This window comes from Salvelinus alpinus, chromosome 2 (genome assembly GCF_045679555.1).
Source record: "Salvelinus alpinus chromosome 2, SLU_Salpinus.1, whole genome shotgun sequence".
Classification (NCBI taxonomy): Eukaryota; Metazoa; Chordata; class Actinopteri; order Salmoniformes; family Salmonidae; genus Salvelinus; species Salvelinus alpinus.
Genome location: NC_092087.1, coordinates 87,080,145 through 87,100,286, shown reverse-complemented (window position 1 = coordinate 87,100,286; position 20,142 = coordinate 87,080,145). Strand labels below are relative to the sequence as shown.

At 44.3% G+C, this 20,142-nt stretch overlaps 2 protein-coding genes and 1 long non-coding RNA gene across 4 annotated transcripts in view; 1 reads left to right on the top strand and 2 right to left on the bottom strand.

The window, feature by feature from the left end:
* Nucleotides 1-8,934, bottom strand: part of LOC139551878 (titin-like) — a 45,114-nt gene extending 36,180 nt beyond the window's left edge. Inside the window, exons 1-6 of the mRNA XM_071363227.1 lie at nucleotides 8,926-8,934; nucleotides 8,490-8,706; nucleotides 8,211-8,274; nucleotides 7,600-7,702; nucleotides 6,612-6,667; nucleotides 6,380-6,447 (exon numbers count right to left, since the gene is read on the bottom strand). Of these exons, the coding sequence (XP_071219328.1) occupies nucleotides 6,380-6,447; nucleotides 6,612-6,667; nucleotides 7,600-7,702; nucleotides 8,211-8,274; nucleotides 8,490-8,706; nucleotides 8,926-8,934 (517 nt within the window). The remainder of the gene's footprint in view (nucleotides 1-6,379; nucleotides 6,448-6,611; nucleotides 6,668-7,599; nucleotides 7,703-8,210; nucleotides 8,275-8,489; nucleotides 8,707-8,925) is intronic.
* Nucleotides 1-20,142, top strand: part of LOC139568076 (uncharacterized) — a 245,886-nt gene that overhangs the window by 121,392 nt on the left and 104,352 nt on the right. The window lies entirely within an intron of this gene.
* The window catches only part of LOC139568064 (B-cell receptor CD22-like), a 114,269-nt gene that overhangs the window by 68,966 nt on the left and 25,161 nt on the right, over nucleotides 1-20,142 (bottom strand). The window lies entirely within an intron of this gene.

Here is a 20,142-nt window from a genome sequence, read left to right as displayed (position 1 = left end):
AGTTTGTAATGATTTGTCTAGTGGGCTATGTTCTCAAATAATCGTAAGGTATGCTTCGCCGTAAAGCATTTTTTAAATCTGACACCAGGGTTGGATTCACAAGAAGTTCATCTTTAAACCAATGTAAAATATGTTTTGTTTTCTGAATTTTTATAATGAGTATTTCTGTATTTGAATTTGGCGCCCAGCAATGTCACTGGCTGTTGAAGAGGTGGGACGCTACCGTCTCACGTGCCCAAGAGAGGTTAAACAATGCCCCTTTATATAATGTTTACATACCCTACATTACTCATCTCATATGTATATACTGTACTCTATACCATCTACTGCATCTTGCCTATGTCGTTCATCCATCGCTCATCCATATATTTATATGTACATGTTCTTATTCATTCCTTTACACTTGTGTGTATAAGGTAGTTGTTGTGAAATTGTTAGATTACTTGTTATATATTACTGCATGGTCGGTACTAGAAGCACAAGCATTTCGCTACACTCACATTAACATCTGCTAACCATGTGTATGTGACCAATAAAATGTGATTTGATTTGATCACACACATTTATACTTGACCCTGTTATAGTTTGACAGTGAACATGACCCTATTGAATTGAGATTTGGGTATTACTGGTATACTATACTCTACTGATGGTACGACTTCCACCGAAGTCGGTCCCTCTCCTTGTTCGGGCGGCGTTCGGCGGTCGACGTCACCGGTCTTCTAGCAGTCGCCGCTCCACCTTTCATTTTCCATTTGTTTTGTCTTGTTTTCCCGCACACCTGGTTCACATTCCCTCATCAGACTAAATGCATATTACCCTCTGTTTCTTCTATGTCTGTGTGTGGAATTGTTCTTTGTGTAGGGTGTTACGCTACAGGCTGGCTTACGCTAGGTTTGTTTCTTTTGTTTAATCCGGTTCATGTTACCGTGGTTGTGCCTTGTGCTGCCTCGCCTGTGCCTTTGGGCCAGGGTGTATATTAAAGTTCTCCTGTTATCACCCATCTCTGCTCTCCTGCGCCTGACTTCCCGGCAACCAGTCACTCACCCCATTACAACTGATAATGTTTTAAACATGCAATTGAATAAACTGACCTAAACTACACACATGAAACCACAGTCAAGGGTCAGTTTTCACAAAGTGTATCAGAGTAGGAGAGCTGATCTGAGATCAGTTTAGCCTTTTTAGAACATCATTTGTACGGCCCTTCTGAGACACTTTATGAATACAAGCCCTGATGTAACAACCAAAACACAGTTCAAAATTAACCAACAAGTACAAAGATACAGTAAGTCATGTGATGTATGGCTAAAAACATCAAAACTAAAACTATATTTCAAGATATCGTCAAGTGTACTTACAGAGTGAAGTGAAGGGGATAGGTCTTGTACAGTGAGTCAACGTACTGTCACTGCGTGGAAACAAGAAGTAGTCTACTGTAAGTATTAGTAGAAGCAGGCATAGCCTAAGTGTGAGTTCTGTGGTTGACACATTTTAAAAGTAGCCTAGTCAGGCCATTAACATGCAGGAAGAGCATTTCACATAAAGGATGTTACTGTATCTAAATAGAAAATGGGCTAAAGTCAGCATACTGTAGTTACATTTCTTTATTTGAGGAGTGGGCCTACATGTTTTACAAGAGACAAAATGTGACCCATTCCCATCACTCTTCATCAGCTGGTACTGAAGGTTCCAGAACAGATGAAAGGGGAGTATCTTTGGTACCAGTGTTCTAGACTAGAGCTCTCCCTACTGACATCTCAACATTACTGCAGCTTCCAGGCTTCATATGTCCCTACTAGTCCGATGAAAATATACAAAATAGAAGGTAAAATAACATTTGAAAATGTAAAAAATGTATATAGAAAAACCAGGCATGCACGTAAAAGTACTGTTATTGGGAGATATGTTGAACTGGCGTTTGAATTGAGTGAACTATTGATCTCAGCTAGCTTGTTAGCTACATGAAGCTGCTGTTATTCAGTGATAAACAAGTATTTCTGTGCATCACACAGCTACTCTGAATGTACTGGATAGTGAACAATATGATGTGCTGCCTCTGAATTACAGCAAGACCCCATAGTTAGCTAGTGAGCTAGTAAGTTACCTAACTTTTAGCTATCAACATTAGCTACCTAGAAACAACAGACAACAGCTGTCATTTTGCCAAGGCCAACGCAAACTGCTCTGAATATCCACTGTGTGCTTTTGTGAAAGAGATGTGTTGTCACGTCCTGACCAGAGTTCTTATGTGTTGTGCTTGTTTTAGTGTTGGTCAGGACGTGAGCTGGGTGGGCATTCTATGTTGTGTTTCTAGTTTGTCTGTTTCTGTGTTCAGCCTAATATGGTTCTCAATCAGAGGCAGCTGTCAATCGTTGTCCCTGATTGAGAATCATATATAGGTGGCTTGTTTTGTGTTGGGGATTGTCGGTGGTTGTTTCCTGTGTCAGTGTTTGTGCCACACGGGACAGTGACGGTTGGTTCATTTGTTGTTTTGTATTTTGTCTAGTTTTCGTGTTATTAAATCATGGAAACTTACCACGCTGTACATTGGTCCTCCGATCCTTCTCGCCTCTCCTCGTCCGATGAGGAGGACGACTTAGACTGCCGTTACAGAACCACCCACCTAACCCGGACCAAGCAGCGTGGCAACGGGCAGCAGCGACAGCAGCAGCAGTACCAGGAGGAATGGACATGGGAGGAAATTCTGGACGGTAAAGGACCCTGGGCAGAGCCAGAGGAGTGTCGCCGCCCCAAAGCGGAGCTGGAGGCAGCAAAAGCGGAGAGGCGGCATTATGAGGCGCTAGCAAGGCAGAGCGGCTGGAAGCCCGAGAGGCTCACCCAAAAATTTATTGGGGGGGGGCGCTAAAGGGGAATGTGGCGAAGTCAGGTAGGAGACCTGCACCAACTCCCCGTGCTTACCGTGGAGTTAGAGGGCGTCGTAATGGTCAGACACCGTGTTATGCGGTGGAGCACACGGTGTCCCCAGTACGCGTGCTTAGCCCAGTGCGGGCTATTCCACCTCGCCGCACTGGTAGGGCTAGGTTGGGCATCGAGCCGGGTGTCATGAAGCCGGCCCAACGCATCTGGTCTCCAGTGCGTCTCCTCGGGCCGGCGTACATGGCACCAGCCTTACAAATGGTGTCCCCGGTTCGCCAGCATAGCCCTGTGCGGGCTATTCCACCTCGCCGCACTGGCAGGGCTACGAGGACCATTCAACCAGGTAAGGTTGGGCAGGCTCGGTGCTCAAAAGCTTGTGTACTCCTTCACGGTCCGGTATATCCGGCGCCACCTTCCCGCCCCAGCCCAGTACCATCAGTGCCTACACCACGCACCAGGCTTCCAGTGCGTCTCCAGAGCCCTGTTCCTCCTCCACGCACTCTCCCTGTGGTGCGTGTCTCCAGCCCAGTACCTCCAATTCCGGCATCACGCACTAAGCCTCCTGTGCGTCTCCAGAGCCCTGTACGCACTGTTCCTGCTCCCCGCAGTAGCCTTGAGGTGCGTGTCTCCAGTCCGGTACCACCAGTTCCGGCACCACGCACCAGGCCTACTGTGTGCCTCAGCAGGTCAGAGTCGGACGTCTGCCCAACGCCGCCTGCACTGCTCGTCTGCCTAGCGCCGTCTGAGCTGCCTGCCTGCCCAGCGCCGTCTGAGCCATCCGTCTGCCCAGCACCATCTGAGCCATCCGTCTGCCCAGCGCCATCTGAGCCATCCGTCTGCCCAGCGCCATCTGAGCCATCCGTCTGTCCCGAGCATTCAGAGCCGCCCGTCTGTCCCGAGCCATTAGAGCCGTCCGTCAGTCAGGAGCCGCTAGAGCCGTCCGTCAGTCAGGAGCTGCCAGAGCTGCCAGCCAGTCAGGAACTGCCAGAGCCGCCAGCCAGTCAGGAGCTGCCAGAGCCGCCAGTCAGTCAGGAGCTGCCAGAGCCGCCAGTCAGTCAGGAGCTGCCAGAGCCGCCAGTCAGTCAGGAGCTGCCAGAGCCGCCAGTCAGTCAGGAGCTGCCAGAGCCGCCAGTCAGTCAGGAGCTGCCAGAGCCGCCAGTCAGTCAGGAGCTGCCAGAGCCGCCAGTCAGTCAGGAGCTGCCAGAGCCGCCAGCCAGTCAGGAGCTGCCAGAGCCACCAGCCAGTCATGAGCTGCCCTCCAGTCATGAGCTGCCCTCCAGTCATGAGCTGCCCTCCAGTCATGAGCTGCCCTCCAGTCATGAGCTGCCCTTCAGTCATGAGCTGCCCTCCAGTCATGAGCTGCCTTCCAGTCATGAGCTGCCCTCCAGTCATGAGCTGCCCTCCAGTCATGAGCTGCCCCTCAGCCTGGAGCTGCCCCTCAGTCCGGAGCTGCCCCTCAGTCCGGAGCTGCCCCTCAGTCCGGAGCTGCCATTAGTCCGGAGCTGCCCTTCAGTCCAGAGCTGCCCCTCTGTCCTGAGCTACCTCTCTGTCCTGAGCTACCTCTCTGTCCTGAGCTACCTCTCTGTCCTGAGCTACCTCTCTGTCCTGAGCTACCTCTGTCCTGAGCTGTCTCCTAAATCTAGGGGGGATCTTTGTGAAGGTTCCTAGACCAGGGTCGGGGGCGAGGGTCGCCACTCAAAGGACACTAAGGAGGGGGACAAAGACAATGGTGGAGTGGTGTCCTCGTCCTGCGCCGGAGCCGTCACCGCGGACAGATGCCCACCCAGACCCTCCCCTTGAGTTTTATGGGTGCGTTCGGAGTACGCACATCAGGAGGGGGGTACTGTCACGTCCTGACCAGAGTTCTTTTGTGTTGTGCTTGTTTTAGTGTTGGTCAGGACGTGAGCTGGGTGGGCATTCTATGTTGTGTTTCTAGTTTGTCTGTTTCTGTGTTCAGCCTAATATGGTTCTCAATCAGAGGCAGCTGTCAATCGTTGTCCCTGATTGAGAATCATATATAGGTGGCTTGTTTTGTGTTGGGGATTGTGGGTGGTTGTTTCCTGTGTCAGTGTTTGTGCCACATGGGACTGTGACGGTTGGTTCGTTTGTTGTTTTGTATTTTGTCTAGTTTTCGTGTTATTAAATCATGGAAACTTACCACGCTGTACATTGGTCCTCCGATCCTTCTCGCCTCTCCTCTTCCGATGAGGAGGACGACTTAGACTGCCGTTACGTGTGTCCATGTAACGATTGACAGCTGCCTCTGATTGAGAACCATATTAGGCTGAACACAGAAACAGACAAACTAGACACACAACATAGAATGCCCGCTCACTGATCTTCAGAACAATGGACTCAAAGTGAACCCTGACATGCATATAACTAAGTCTGTCTGTCTGTGATTATTGTGTCCTATTGTGTCTGAGTGAGGCGTGTTTTTTTTTTTATGACAATGAATAATCTTTCATGTAATTGTTTATTGCAGCTTCGTTAATGTTATTTTATTGTGTGATTTATTTAGTTTTTATTTTATTTTTATAATTTAAAATATCTAGTATTTTCTTACATAAAAACAACTGCATTGTTAGTTAAGGGCTTGTCATTAACCATTTTACAGTAAGGTCTACACCTGTTGTACTTGGAGAATGTGACTAATACAATTTGATTTTATTTGTGTGTTTAGGTGCTGGACATTGCTCCCTCTGACACTGGGTTTCTGAACCTCTAAAAGTCTGAGCCGTTTGGGGGGGTTCTACTAGCTGACATATGGAATTGTTTTAAGGAGGTCATACCATGGATCATTTAGCTATTTGATTTTGAATTATAGTACCGCTTTAGGTAAAAAAGGAGAAGGACTAATGTTTGTGAGAGCAGGCAGGTGATTGCAATATAGTCTGCCTGGAACATGCCCCATATTCAATTGTAATTCTATTAAATAATAGCATTTATTTATCCCCTGTTGGGGCAATTACTAGGCACCCTATGGCATCAGGCTGGCAGTGAGTCTCACAGTTACATCACAAGTGGTCACATGTCCAGTCACATGACCATACATACATACACAGTAAAACACATGACAACAACAGATGTCAGCCCCCTTAGTGTCTACAACATGGTCATCACAGAGGAGGTTCACTGGCCAAAGATCCCTTCAAGTTCTAATGATGAAGTAATTTCCATGTTTCACAGCTCAGGCCGAGGGAGAGGGGGAAGGAAATCAGAGGTGCACTCCTCTTCACTTTGATTGACACTTCACACACTCATTCTATATGTCTAGTGTTCTGTCTGGGATCTGTGGTGTGTGCCAGAGGACTACAAACGGGGTGACACCCCCCCCACCCCCCAATCCTCCTGTTCCCTTTTAAAGTAGGGACACAGTCCCTCATCCTCTTCTACTACTTCTACTCTACTATCCAGTCGCTGCGTGGTGGTCAGGGTTGCCATGGTTTCCTGTCTCTTCCTCTCTGGTCAGGCTTGTGTTTGAAGCAACACTTGTCACCATAGAAACAGCCGGTGGTCCTCCAGAAGAAACACTCGTCACCATTGATGGGAGCCATCCTCCTGGTCCTGGGAGAGAGAGAGACAAACAGTATGAAAACACAAACACCTGCACCTGTGCTCCTGCTTCCTCCTTCCATCACTTTGTACATTTCAAAAGTTTATATGAGTTGATTGGTAACACTTTAGAATAACTCATAATGATGTTTTGAATGACAGACGGATGTCCTTACCCTGTGGAGGCGTACTGGGAGGCCGAGGAGGTGTTGAGGCCTATAGGGTTGGTCCTCTGAGGAGAGGGAGGGGTTCTCTGTCTAGCTGTCTGGGTACCTGATCACCAGCCTGGTGCTCTCCAGCTCCAACCCCTGGACAGGAGGACAAACTGCAGGCGCAGTCCAAATACATACAATTGAACCAATAGCATCGGCCCAAAAGTGCAATGGGACTAATAGCATTGTCACAAAAGTACAATGAAACCAATAACGTTGCATTGTATTTTATAACCACCAGAAAGGAGTTGAATCGTTGTACTTTTCTCTCTGTGTTGGACAATGATGATACTATTTATGTGCAAGACTCAAGCTCTCCACTGAAGGCTCTTGACTCTGTGTATCATGCAGAGATGTCTAACTCACCATTGTGATCTCTACAGTGCTGTCAGGTGAACATCAGTAGCAACACGCAGGCTCAAACCCTGGTACATTCTTATTCAGAAGACCATTTAATAAGGAAAACTGCCATGTTATATATCCTCTCTTCTAGCATGAAATGAGAACACATACAAACTCACATCTCAATCTTGTTTAATGCTAACACTACCGAATATTAGAACCAAACATGGGAAAAAGTCCTTTCATTATTCAGCCCCTTGATCTTGGAATGTCCTCCCTTGGAGGAGTTCAAAGGTTAAATAGATGAACAGGGTATTGAGACATGTAGCTGTTTCTAGTTGTCAGTCCATGTCACTAGTTTGCATTGCCTTTTTTTAAGCCCCTGTTCCCACAGGAGACCTTTTGCTTCTTGCCAGGGCGCCATTGTAAATAAGAATTTGTTCTCAATTGACTTGCCTGGTAAAACCAATAGTATAGTCCCAAAAGTACAATGGAACCAATGGCATGGTCCCAAAAGTACAAACTTCTTAAGTTCAAGCTAAAATAATTGAAAGCACATCTCACATAGTTAAATGCATATGACAGCATTATGTTTCATCCCACCTCTCACCTTTAGCCTCTCCAAGGTGCAAGTAGACATGTTGGGGTTCTTGAAGTTGACAGAGGCACATAATCTCTCTTGTAGAACTCTGATACTCTCTCTCTCCCCACACCTACAGTACAGAACATAGAATCAGAATGTAGAACTCTGATACTCTCTCTTTCCCCACACCTACAATACAGAACCTAGATTTAGAATGTAGAACTCTGATACTCTCTCTCTCCCCACACCTACAGTACATAACCTAGATTTAGAATGTAGAACTCTGATACTCTCTCTCTCCCCACACCTACAGTACATAACCTAGATCTAGAATGTAGAACTCTGATAGTCTCTATCTCCCCACCGTTACAGTAGAGAACATAGAGAGTATCGGAGTTCTACATTCTATCTCCCCTCACCTACAGCACAGAATGTAGAAGGAGGAGAGAAAGGGAGGGAGGTGGCCACAGTCAAAATACAAGGAATATAGGAACAGGGTGCTATTTGAGACAGCCTATAGAACCTATAACTGTAGGAATGTATACTGTGGAATAACCAGAATTAAACATACTCAACCACATGAGTCCTGGGGGGAGGAGAGGTCCACCACTGGAGTCATGAGGGGAGGAGAGTTCTACCACTGGAATCCTGAGGGGAGGAGAGTTCCACCACTGGAGTCATGAGGGGAGGAGAGGTCCACCACTGCAGTCCATAGGGGAGGAGAGATCCACCACTGGAGTCCTGAGGGGAGGAGAGGTCCACCACTGGAGTCATGAGGGGAGGGGAGGTCCACCACTGGAGTCCATAGGGGAGGAGAGGTCCACCACTGGAGTCCTGAGGGGAGGAGAGGTCCACCACTGGAGTCCTGAGGGGAGGAGAGGTCCACCACTGGAGTCATGCGGGGAGGAGAGGTCCACCACTTGAATCCAGAGGGGGGGAGAGGTCCACCACTGGAGTCCTGATGGGAGGAGAGGTCCACCACTGGTGTCCCAAGGGGAAGAGAGGCCCACAACTGGAGTCCTGACAGGAGGAGAGGTCGACCACTGGAGTCCTGGGAGGGGAGCCGAGAGCAGCCTGCACTGTGGTAAACTTCTCCAGCAGCAACACACTCTGCCCCTCCTCAAAACCCAGTTCCTACAGGAGAAGTAGAGAGACACAGAGATGATGAGAAAGAGAGAGAGATAGACAGAAAACCAAACCTCAGCTTTGGACACATTGAGTTATCCAACTCTACTAGCACCAACTCCATTACGCTGGACCCTGACCCCTGTCTCCCCTCACCATGAGCTGCAGGACCCTGCAGTTGAAGACCTCAGTGGAGGACTCATCTCAGTCCTGATCCAGCTTTATCACCTGATCCATCGCCTTTCTGCCTCACCATACAGCTAGAGAAAGAAGAGGGGTGGGTTGGGAGGAAGGTGGGATAGGGTGAGAGGAAGTATTGGGGAGGGAGAGAGACAGAGGTGCGGGGAGAGACAGGATATGAAGTGAGAGAGAGCAGGGGGGAAGAGAGGGGGAGAGGGAAAAGAGATTGACAGTGAGATTTCACTGAGAGACACACACACTATCAGTAATGTCTACGTTGACAGTAGAGAGCTCAGACACTGACCGTCAACCCCTTCAGTGCACTCCCCTTGAGGAAGTATCCCTTTGGCCAATCAGGGTTGAGCTGGATGGAATTCTGAGCGTCTGATAGGACAGAGGGGTAGAGCTCCAGACACCAGTAGCAGTATGAACCACATTCCCAAAGAAATACAAGAAACTAGATCAAAGTAGAAATAGTCCATCCAGACCTTTACCACCTAGTAAATCTGTTGGACCACTTACATTAGAGTTCTCCTTCAGTAGTCTAGGGAGCAACATACCCATACCACACACACACACACACACACACACACACACACACACACACACACACACACACACACACACACACACACACACACACACACACACACACACACACACACACACACACACACACACACACACACACACACACACACACACACACACACACACACACACGGATGCAGGCATCCACACGCACCCATACAATGTCTGTACTACTGGAAAAGAATGTGTCTGTGTGTGTGTGTGTGTGTGTGTGTGTGTGTGTGTGTGTGTGTTTATTGTCTACCTTTGAGCTTATTTATAACATGATGCTTATACATTATTCAATGTATCTAAAATACGTAAGAATTAATAATTAATAATTTGATAATAAAACAAGCAATATCATGACGCTGAACAATATGGTATTACATAATATAAATTATAAAACGACCAATAACGACTGACAGCAGTGCAAAGTAAAACATATTTTAACACATCAGGAGCAACTCGAGAGATACACATATTTAAAAGCTCCTGTCAATGTTATACATATTTGTGTCACTAAGACAATTGAATACTTTATATGTTATAAAAATCTGGAATTGGCAAAATCCCATAAAAAAGATAAGCAATACAATCTATAGATAGTAAACATATAAGTTGATATTTTGAGCCTGTAATAGAACCCACAAATGCTGATTCTCCAGATACTCAACTAGTCTAAAGATGGCCAGTTTCATTGCTTCTTTAATCAGCGAGCACAACAGTTTTCAGCTGTGCTAACATAATTGCAATATGGTTTTCTAATGATTAATTTGCCAATTAAAATGATAAACTTGGATTAGCTAACACAACGTGCCATTGGAACACAGGAGTGATGGTTGCTGATAATGGGCCTCTGTACGCCTTTGTAGATATTCCATAAAACATCTGCCATTTCCAGCTACAATAGTAATTTACAACATTAACAATGTCTACACTGCATTTCTGATCAATTAGATGTTATTTTAATGGACAATTTTTTTGCTTTTCTTTCAAAAACAAGGACATTTTAAGTGACCCCAAACTTTTGAACGATATTGCACATACTGTATTTATCATTAGGAGAACAATCTAAATTCCAGCATTTACTCAGAAGTTAAAGCTAATTGTCTTAAACTTTCTAGATTAGAAAGCATTATGATAGTAAGAGAATAGCATTGTGAGGCCTAGCTTTGGTTTGATGATGTATCTCTTCAGTCCAGGTTCTGTGGTGGTTCTCTTCAGTCCAGGTTCTGTGGTGGTTCTCTTCAGTCCAGGTTCTGTGGTGGTTTTCTTCAGTCCAGTTTCTGTGGTGGTTGTCTTCAGTCCAGGGTATGTGGTGGTTCTGTTCAGTCCAGGTTCTGTGGTGGTTCTCTTCAGTCCAGGTTCTGTGGTTGTTCTCTTCAGTCCAGGTTCTGTGGTCGTTCTCTTCAGTTCTGATAATCAGAGGGCTCAGCATCTATCTGAGGGGCTGTGTCACAGGGGAATCCCTTACATTCTGAAAGAAGACACACTGAAGGAGCACTTTACGAACCCCTCCCTCCAACATTTTATGTAAATTAATTTGCTTACTGTCTATGGTATTAGGATTGAAATAACTTTGGTTGTTGACATTATTACCTGTGTGTCTGCTGTGGCATCACTTCCTCCTGTGGATCTCCAGTAATGAGGGACAGAGTGAGTTCTGCTCTCTACTGACCTCTAGTGGAGGTTGATATGTTACTAATACAGTATATGTAAATGGCTGTCTCACCTCTTCATATAGCAGTAGATGGTGAGTAGAAGAGCTCCAACAGTCAGGACAGCCCCCACCCCCACCACAGGAACCCAGGGTAACACTGCTGCAGTATCTTGAGATTATAAATGCATGGTGGAGATATGACATAGAGGAAACCAGGGAAACACTGCTGTAGTATCATGAGGTTATAAATGCATGGTGGAGATATAATACAGAGGAAACCAGGGAAACACTGCTGTAGGATCATGAGATTATAAATGCATGGTGGAGATATGACATAGAGGAAACCAGGGAAACACTGCTGTAGTATCATGAGATTATAAATGCATGGTGGAGATATGACATAGAGGAAACCAGGGAAACACTGCTGTAGTATCATGAGGTTATAAATGCATGGTGGAGATATGACATAGAGGAAACCAGGGAAACACTGCTGTAGTATCATGAGGTTATAAATGCATGGTGGAGATATGACATAGAGGAACCCAGGGAAACACTGCTGTAGGATCATGAGGTTATAAATGCATGATGTCAGAATGAAATCTGTAAAATTACAGAGCACCAAAAATGGACAGAATGTGACATACTTACATGTAACATTAATATGGACAGGGATATGTTCTCTCCCAATAATGTTCACGGCCTCGCAGTAGTATCCCTCTCTGTCCTCAGAGCTGATATTATGGATGGTGTATCTCTGTCCAGAATGTCTCATTGACATTTTCTTGTATGTTATCTTGTACCAGGTGTATTTGTCCACAGGTGGGTTGGCATCACTGCTGCAGGTCAGATTCACTGAACTGCCCTCCACTATTTCACCAGAGGGACTGACTGACACTGAGGTGTTCTTTGGGCCATCTGGGATAACAGACAAATTAAAAGTTAGCCTTCTCATTATGAAATGGTGTAAGTATATAGAACTGTAAAATCAACAACCATTAATCTAAATAAAATAGTAGCCCTATTTGATGTCTGTTTCACTAAACATCAACACTGACCAATGATGTATTGGATGATTTTGTAAGACTTTAAAAGTGTTTTAGTCACACTCACACATTGCAGGAGAATTGATGCCTTTTACAGCACAGTAGAAGCTGTCTTCAGTTTTTAAGTAGACTGTGTATGAGGGGGAGGAGTCCTCTTGTACATTCTTACTGTTCCTGTACCAGATGTAGGTGCGGTTACCAGTCAGAGTACAGGTGGTGCTACAGGTCAGTGTCGTTGACCACCATGTAGTGGTCACCTTCACCTGCAGGTCTGGAGTAGATAACAACATTAAAACCATCAATGACCTGTTGTCTAGTTGAAATGAGGCAGGAGTGGACGTTCTCAAATCATCAATTCAGACATTCCTATTATACACATACATTCATATTAATTATATTATTTCAATACAAATCAAGACAATTTTCCAGAAACAATTAAACAGATTAGCATTATATATAATATAACTGTACCTGTAACAGACAAAGTGACTCCAGGGCTACCAAAATATTTCCCTCCGGTCTGATCTGTTATATATCTGAACATGTACGTAGCTGAGTCACTCTCTCTCAGGTTTGTGATTGTCAGGGTATGTCCATTCGTCTTATCACTACGGTACGTCACACGACCTTTGTAGTCTGGGTCATCTAACAGACTCACAGAATTCTCCACATCATAATTTGGAGCAGGAACCAGCAGGTTGTTGTGACTGTATAACCTCTGGGATATGTGTAAGAGCAGGACATCTCCACTGTTGACCCCTTCAAGGTACAGATACTCTGAGTGGTGTATGTAACACTCCAGCCAATCTGCCCCAGTACCACTGAAACACAGTTAGACATCACAAGGACGTTATATTAAGTTCAAGGTCTTTTGACTCACACTAACACTTTGTTCCATAGTTGCTGAGTTGAGACATTGATACTCTTTGGTTGAGTGTGAATGGAAACCATAGATAAGCTTCGCTCAGTGAGGTGTGAAAGAAAACTGTTTAAAGTGAAGTGGAGACGCCAAATGTGTCGTCAGTAGAACATAAAAATGGTTATGCTTTTAGAAATATCTGTAGTTTGACAAACAGAGCAACTTAAAGATAAGAATGAGACCATACCTGCTACAGACCAGAGAAAGACCACCAACACACTTCTTGCTGTTCTCAAGGCCATTGTTGCATCTCCCACCCTGCAGTCTTAGAAACATAAACAACAACTCACTCTATAGCTGGTGAATAACTCCACCTGATACATTGAAGTAGAAACTGTAAATGGGGTACAGGACCTCATTACTGAAAATGAACCAGGCTCATATTGTGTTGTGTTGTGCTCAATCTTGGTTACCCAGATGCAAAGTCACCTCCGGATAGTTTGTCATTTCCTTTTGTACCACTGGGGGGAATGGCGTTAAATCACTCTCTTCCGCTAATTTCACCCTTTTTTTATCATGGCTACATGGATACAATAAAGTCATCATCATCATCATCATCATCATCATCATCATCATCATCATCATCATCATCAACAACAACAACAATCACATATTGAACAGATCTGTAGAACTGTTAACACATATTTCTACATTGATTGTTCTGAAGCTGTTTTTTTCTCAGATCTCCAAATATAGGAGAATAAATGTTCAATCCTCTACGGTCCGTCAAGCTGTACAGCAGCCTAAAGACTGACCACCAGGTTCAATGATAGCTCCTATCCCTAAGCTGTGAGGCTAAACAGCAAGTGAATCACACACACACACAACACACACACACACACACACACACACACACACACACACACACACACACACACACACACACACACACACACACACACACACACACACACACACACACACACACACACACACACACACTGGAAAAGACTTAAGCCTCAATGGCCTACATCCTAGAGACTCATGGTTACGTGGTTCTATGGCGCCATCATATGTCCAATAGGCAGAAATAAAAGAAACAAGAGCGGGGTGGAAATAGTTATGAATCAATGTATTAATAAACTGAACTAAACTCAACACATGAAACCACAGTCCAGGCCAGGGTCCATATTCACAAAGTATCTAAGAGGCCATGAGTGCTGATTTAGGATCAGTTTAGCCTTTTATATCATAATTATATGGACAGGGGTCCTGATCCTTTTTTGATACACTTTGTGCCCAATTCCGACCGGAGTTAAGTGCGAGTAAATGTAAAGTACAGTTGAAGTCGGAAGTTTACATACACCTTAGCCAAATACATTTAAACTCAGTTTTTCACAATTCCTGACATTTAATCCTAGTAAGAATTCCATGTCTTAGGTCAGTTAGGATCACCACTTTATTTTAAGAATGTGAAATCTCAGAATAATAGTAGAGAGAATTATTTATTTCAGCTTTTATTTCTTTCATCACATTCCCAGTGGGTCAGAAGTTTACATACACTCAATTAGTATTTGGTAGCATTGCCTTTAAATTGTTTAACTTTGGTCCAAAGTTTCGGGTAGCCTTCCATAAGCTTCCCACAATAAGTTAGATGAATTTTGGCCCATTCCTCCTGACGACAGAGCTGGTGTAACTGAGTCAGGTTTGTAGGCCTCCTTGCTGCACACGCTTTTTCAGTTCTGCCCACAAATGTTCTATAGGATTGAGGTCAGGGCTTTGTGATGGCCACTCCAATACCTTGACTTTGATGTCCTTGAGCCATTTTGCCACAACTTTGGAAGTATGCTTGGGGTCATTGTCCATTTGGAAGACCCATTTGCGACCAAGCTTTAACTTCCTGACTGATGTCTTGAGATGTTGCTTCAGTATATCCACATCATTTTCCTACCTCATGATACCATCTATTTTGTGAAGTGCACCATCCCCTCCCGCAGCAAAACACCTCCACAACATGATGCTGCCACCCCGTGCTTCACGGTTGGGATGGAGTTCTTCGGCTTGCAAGCAGGCCCCTTTTTCCTCCAAACATAACGATGGTCTTTATTGCCAAGCAGTTCTATTTTTGTTTCATCAGACCAGAGAACATTTCTCCAAAAAGACCGGTCTTTGTCCCCATGTGCAGTTGCAAACCGTAGTCTGTTTTTTTTATGGCGGTTTTGGAGCAGTGGCTTCTTCCTTGCTGAGCGGCCTTTCAGGTTATGTCAATATAGGACTCGTTTTACTGTGGATATAGATACTTTTGTACCTGTTTCCTCTAGCATCTTCACAAGGTCCTTTGTTGTCGTTCCGGGATTGATTTACACTTTTTGCACCAAAGTACGTTCATCTCTAGAAGACAGAACGCGTCTCCTTCCTGAGCGGTATGACAGCTGCGTGGTCCCATGGTGTTTACAGTTGCGTACTATTGTTTGTACAGATGAACGTGGTACTTTCAGGCATTTGGACATTGCTCCCAGGGATGAACCAGACTTGTGGAGGTGTATATTTCTTTTCTGAGGTCTTGGCTGATTTCTTTTGATTTTCCAATGATGTCAAGCAAAGTGGCACTGAGTTTGAAGGTAGGCCTTGAAATACATCCACAGGTACATCTCCAATTGACTCAAATGATGGCCATTAGCCTATCAGAAGCTTCTAAAGCCATGACATCATTTTCTGTAATTTTCAAAGCTGTTTAATTCTTCTTAATAGGGGGCCATTTCCACTTTGGGAAAAAATAGTGCCCAAATTAAACGGCCTAGTACTCTGTTTTAGATCATATGATATGCATATTATTATTACTATTGGATAGAAAACACTCTGAAGTTTCTAAAACTGTTTGAATTATATCTGTGAGTAAAACAGAACTCATTTGGCAGGCAAACTTCCAAACAGGAAGTGAAAATTCTGCTCCTATTCAATTGCCTTGTATTTATGGATATGTATGTACTTCATACGCCTTCCAGTAGATGTCAACAGGCAGTAGAACGTTGAATGAGGTGTCTAGCCTGATGTGGGACCGAATGAGAGCTTTTGGAGTGACAGGTCAGCCATATTGGCAGTATTTTGCTGCGCACCTGGGTGCACCATATCGTTGTCTGCAATGCCTTAGGTAGACACGAAGAAATGCTCCGTCTGCGACGTTATTGGATACATATGAGAAAAACATCCTAAAGATGGATTTTCAACTGAGTTTGACCAGTTTATTCGACTTTTATTATGACTTTTGGAATTTTTCGTTCCATCCGTCAAACTTTCATGGACACGTGAGCTACACCATGCTAGCCAAAGTTGCTAATTCGACAGAAGAAATGGACATTCTAAAACAAAACAACGATTTATTGTGGAACTAGGACTCCTGGCACTGCATTCTGATGAAAGTTCATCAAAGGTAAGATAATATTTATGATGTTATTTCGTATTTTTGTTGAATATGTTGACTTCAACATGGCGGAGAATGCCTGAGTGCTATCTCAGATTATTGTATGCTGTGCTTGTTACTAAAGTTATTTAAAAAAATCTAACACAGCGGTTGCATTAAGAACCAGTGTATCTTTAATTATATGTCCAACATGTATTTTTCAGCAAAGTTTATGATGAGTTTTTCTGTTAGATTACGTGACTCTCCAAAATTTCTCCGGACAATTTGGAGCATTTTTGCGCCATGTTCACAATGTAAAACCAGGATTTGTAGCTATAAATATGCACATTTTCGAACAAAACATAAATGTATTGTATAACATGATGTTATAAGACTGTCATCTGATGAAGTTGTTCAAAGGTTAGTGATTAATTTTATCTCTATTTGTGGGTTTTGTGAAAGCTATCTTTGCGGTGAAAAAATGGCGTTGTGTTTTGGGCTATTGTGGTGAGCTAACATAAATATATGTTGTGTTTTCGCTGTAAAACATTTTAAAAATCTGACATGTTGGCTGGATTCACAAGATGTTTATCTTTCATTTGCTGTATTGGACTTGTGATTTCATGAAATTATATTATATGATATTCCCTGTGGCGCTAGGCTAGGCTATGCTAGTCAGCGTTTCTGATGAGGAGGATCCCGGATCCGGGAGTGTGATTAAGTAGAGGTTTTAAAGGCACAACCAATTTAGTGTATGTAAACTTCTGACCCCCTGGAATTGTGATACAGTGAATTATAAGTGAAATAATCTGTCTGTAAACAATTGTTGGAAAAATTACTTGTCATGCACAAAGTAGATGTCCTAACCAACTTGTGAATAAATTTGTGGAGAGGTTGAAAAACGAGTTTTATTACTCCAACCTAAGTGTATGTTAACTTCCGACTTCAACTGTAATTACTAATGGTCTGGAAAACATACTTAGATTTACATTTAAGTCATTTAGCAGATGCTCTTATCCAGAGCGACTTACAAATTGGAAAGTTCATACATATTCATCCTGGTCCCCCCGTGGGGAATGAACCGACAACCCTGGCGTTGCAAGCGCCATGCTCTACCAACTGAGCCACACGGCTCATGCCTGCTCCTGTTCCCACTCCCTGGCGCCCATCATTACACACAGCTGTCACCATCGTTACGAGCATCAGCGCTTCATTGGACTCACTTGGACTCCATCACTTTATTGATTGCCTCCCTTATATCTGTCTATTCCTCAGTTTGATACCAGTGACAGAATTGATTTTGTTTCGTTTCCCTTGTCCAGACGCTGTCCGTGTTTTGTTTCATGTCTGTTATTTATTAAATGTTCACTCCCTGTATTTTCTTCTCGTCTCTCGGCGTCTGTCCTCACACTTCTACATATGACAGCAGGATAATAGAGATGTAATGCCTTTCTTTGGTTTGGTGCTGAAGATCTACAGTCCAGGTTCTGTGATGGCTCGCTTTAGTCCAGGTTCTGCGGTGGCTCTCTTCAGTCCAGGTTCTGTGGTGGCTCTCTTTAGTCCAGGTTCTGTGGTGGCTCTCTTTAGTCCAGGTTCTGTGGTGGCTCTCTTCAGTCCAGGTTCTGCGGTGGCTCTCTTCAGTCCATGTTCTGTGGTGGCTCTCTTTAGTCCAGGTTCTGTGGTGGCTCTCTTTAGTCCAGGATCTGTGGTGGCTCTCTTCAGTCCAGGTTCTGCGGTGGCTCTCTTCAGTCCATGTTCTGTGGTGGCTCTCTTCAGTCCAGGTTCTGCGGTGGCTCTCTTTAGTCCAGGTTCTGTGGTGGCTCTCTTCAGTCCAGGTTCTGTGGTGGCTCTCTTTAGTCCAGGTTCTGTGGTGGCTCTCTTTAGTCCAGGTTCTGTGGTGGCTCTCTTTAGTCCAGGTTCTGTGGTGGTTCCCTTCAGTCCAGGTTCTGTGGTGGTTCGCTTAAGTTCTCATAATCAGAGGGCTCAGCATCTATCTGAGGGGCTGTGTCACTGGGGGAGTCCCTCACATTCTGAAAGAAGACACACTGAATGAGCACTTTACATACTTGTAATGAACACCCAGCCCCCCCCACACACACACAAACTCACTGCCAGCGTGTCATACTCTGGTGACCAGGTCTTCATGTTCAGAGGTGTGTACGTGTCACTGTTAGGGTCACTGGAAGGGTCAGGATGGACACTTTGTGGAGAGAGAGAGAGAGAGATAGGCAGAGAGTTAGCGAGGGAGGGAGAGAGAGAGAGAGAGGCAGAGAGGGAAAGTATATGCATGAGGTCTTTGAGACACCACTCACTGTATAATGTTCTCTAAACACATGCAGGTACTGTATAAAACACAAACACACTCACAAACTAACACATACATTAATTCATTATGAGACTTACTGCCAGAGTGTCGTAGTCAGGGGACATGGTCCTTATGTTCAGACCTGTGTATGTGTCAATGTTAGGGTCAGGATGGACACTCTGTAGAGAGAGAGAGAGTGGTGTCCAGGTAACAGTTAAAATAGTATGAAAGATACTGTCTTGACACAGTAAATTAATGTAATCAGGTGTGAAGGTGGAGGTGTGACTCATAGAATCACCTGTGTGTCTGCTGTGGCATCACTTCCTCCTGTGGATCTCCTGTAATGAGGGACAGAGTGAGTTATGCTCTCTACTGACCTCTAGTGGAAGTTGATATGTTACAAATACAATTTTGCAGTTACAGTTTTTATTACAATCGCTAGGACCCAACTTTCAGCTTGGAACAGCAGTTAATTTCACATCCAAAATGCACTAAAACTACCAAAACACTTCATACATGTCTCAAATCAACTCATTCTTCCATAACACTAGTAAAGGTTGTCACCCAACAAGCACACTTTGTCCCTCATAAAACAATGACCTAAAACACACTAACAACATGTAGCATTACACAATGTTTTGTTTTGTCAAATGCCAAAACAAGAATGACACCTCTCTACTGTTTAGAATTCAATGCAGTATATGTTACAGGAATGAATCAGACATGATGCAATATGCTTCTATATGTTTTATGTCATTTTTGGCATTGAGTGATCCCAAAATACAAGAATGTGTATATACACCATCTACCGATACAGATACAGTAGCAATGCTAGTCAACCCTGTCTTCTGCATTTGGCCACAGGTTCTCATCCACATCACATCTTATGTCATCTTGGGCAATACACCTAGAAAATAATATTTTGGCCTGGTCCATCCCTGGCAATCCGCCGTGTTTTGGCCAAGTTGAAACCAGCCTCATCTACCAAGATGAATATGTGGGGTGTTTGCCTGGCTTCAATCTCCATGACTCTCTAAAATAAATCCACATGGCATTATAAGAGTTAGGCTTTTACGGTAGTTTACATTATACCTAAAAACATGCCATTGTGTGCCTCAGCCCTGTTTGGTTTTGTTCAAAACCAGTTCTGTATTTTATAGTCATCTTACCTGGACTTATTGGTTCCTGAGTTGCTTGACTCGTTCAGAGTTCCTCTCAAAGGGGACAGTGTACAACTGCTTCCTCCTGACTTGATGTTGTTTCAGGACTCTAGAAATAGTTAAGCTTACATTGTGAATATTTCCCAATGTAATGTTGTCTGCCAAAACTCTGTTCTGAATCTCTGTGTGTTGTATATCATTGTTTCTGATGACCACATCAACGACTGCAGTTTCCTGCACAGCAGTGAACATCTTCCCTCTCCCT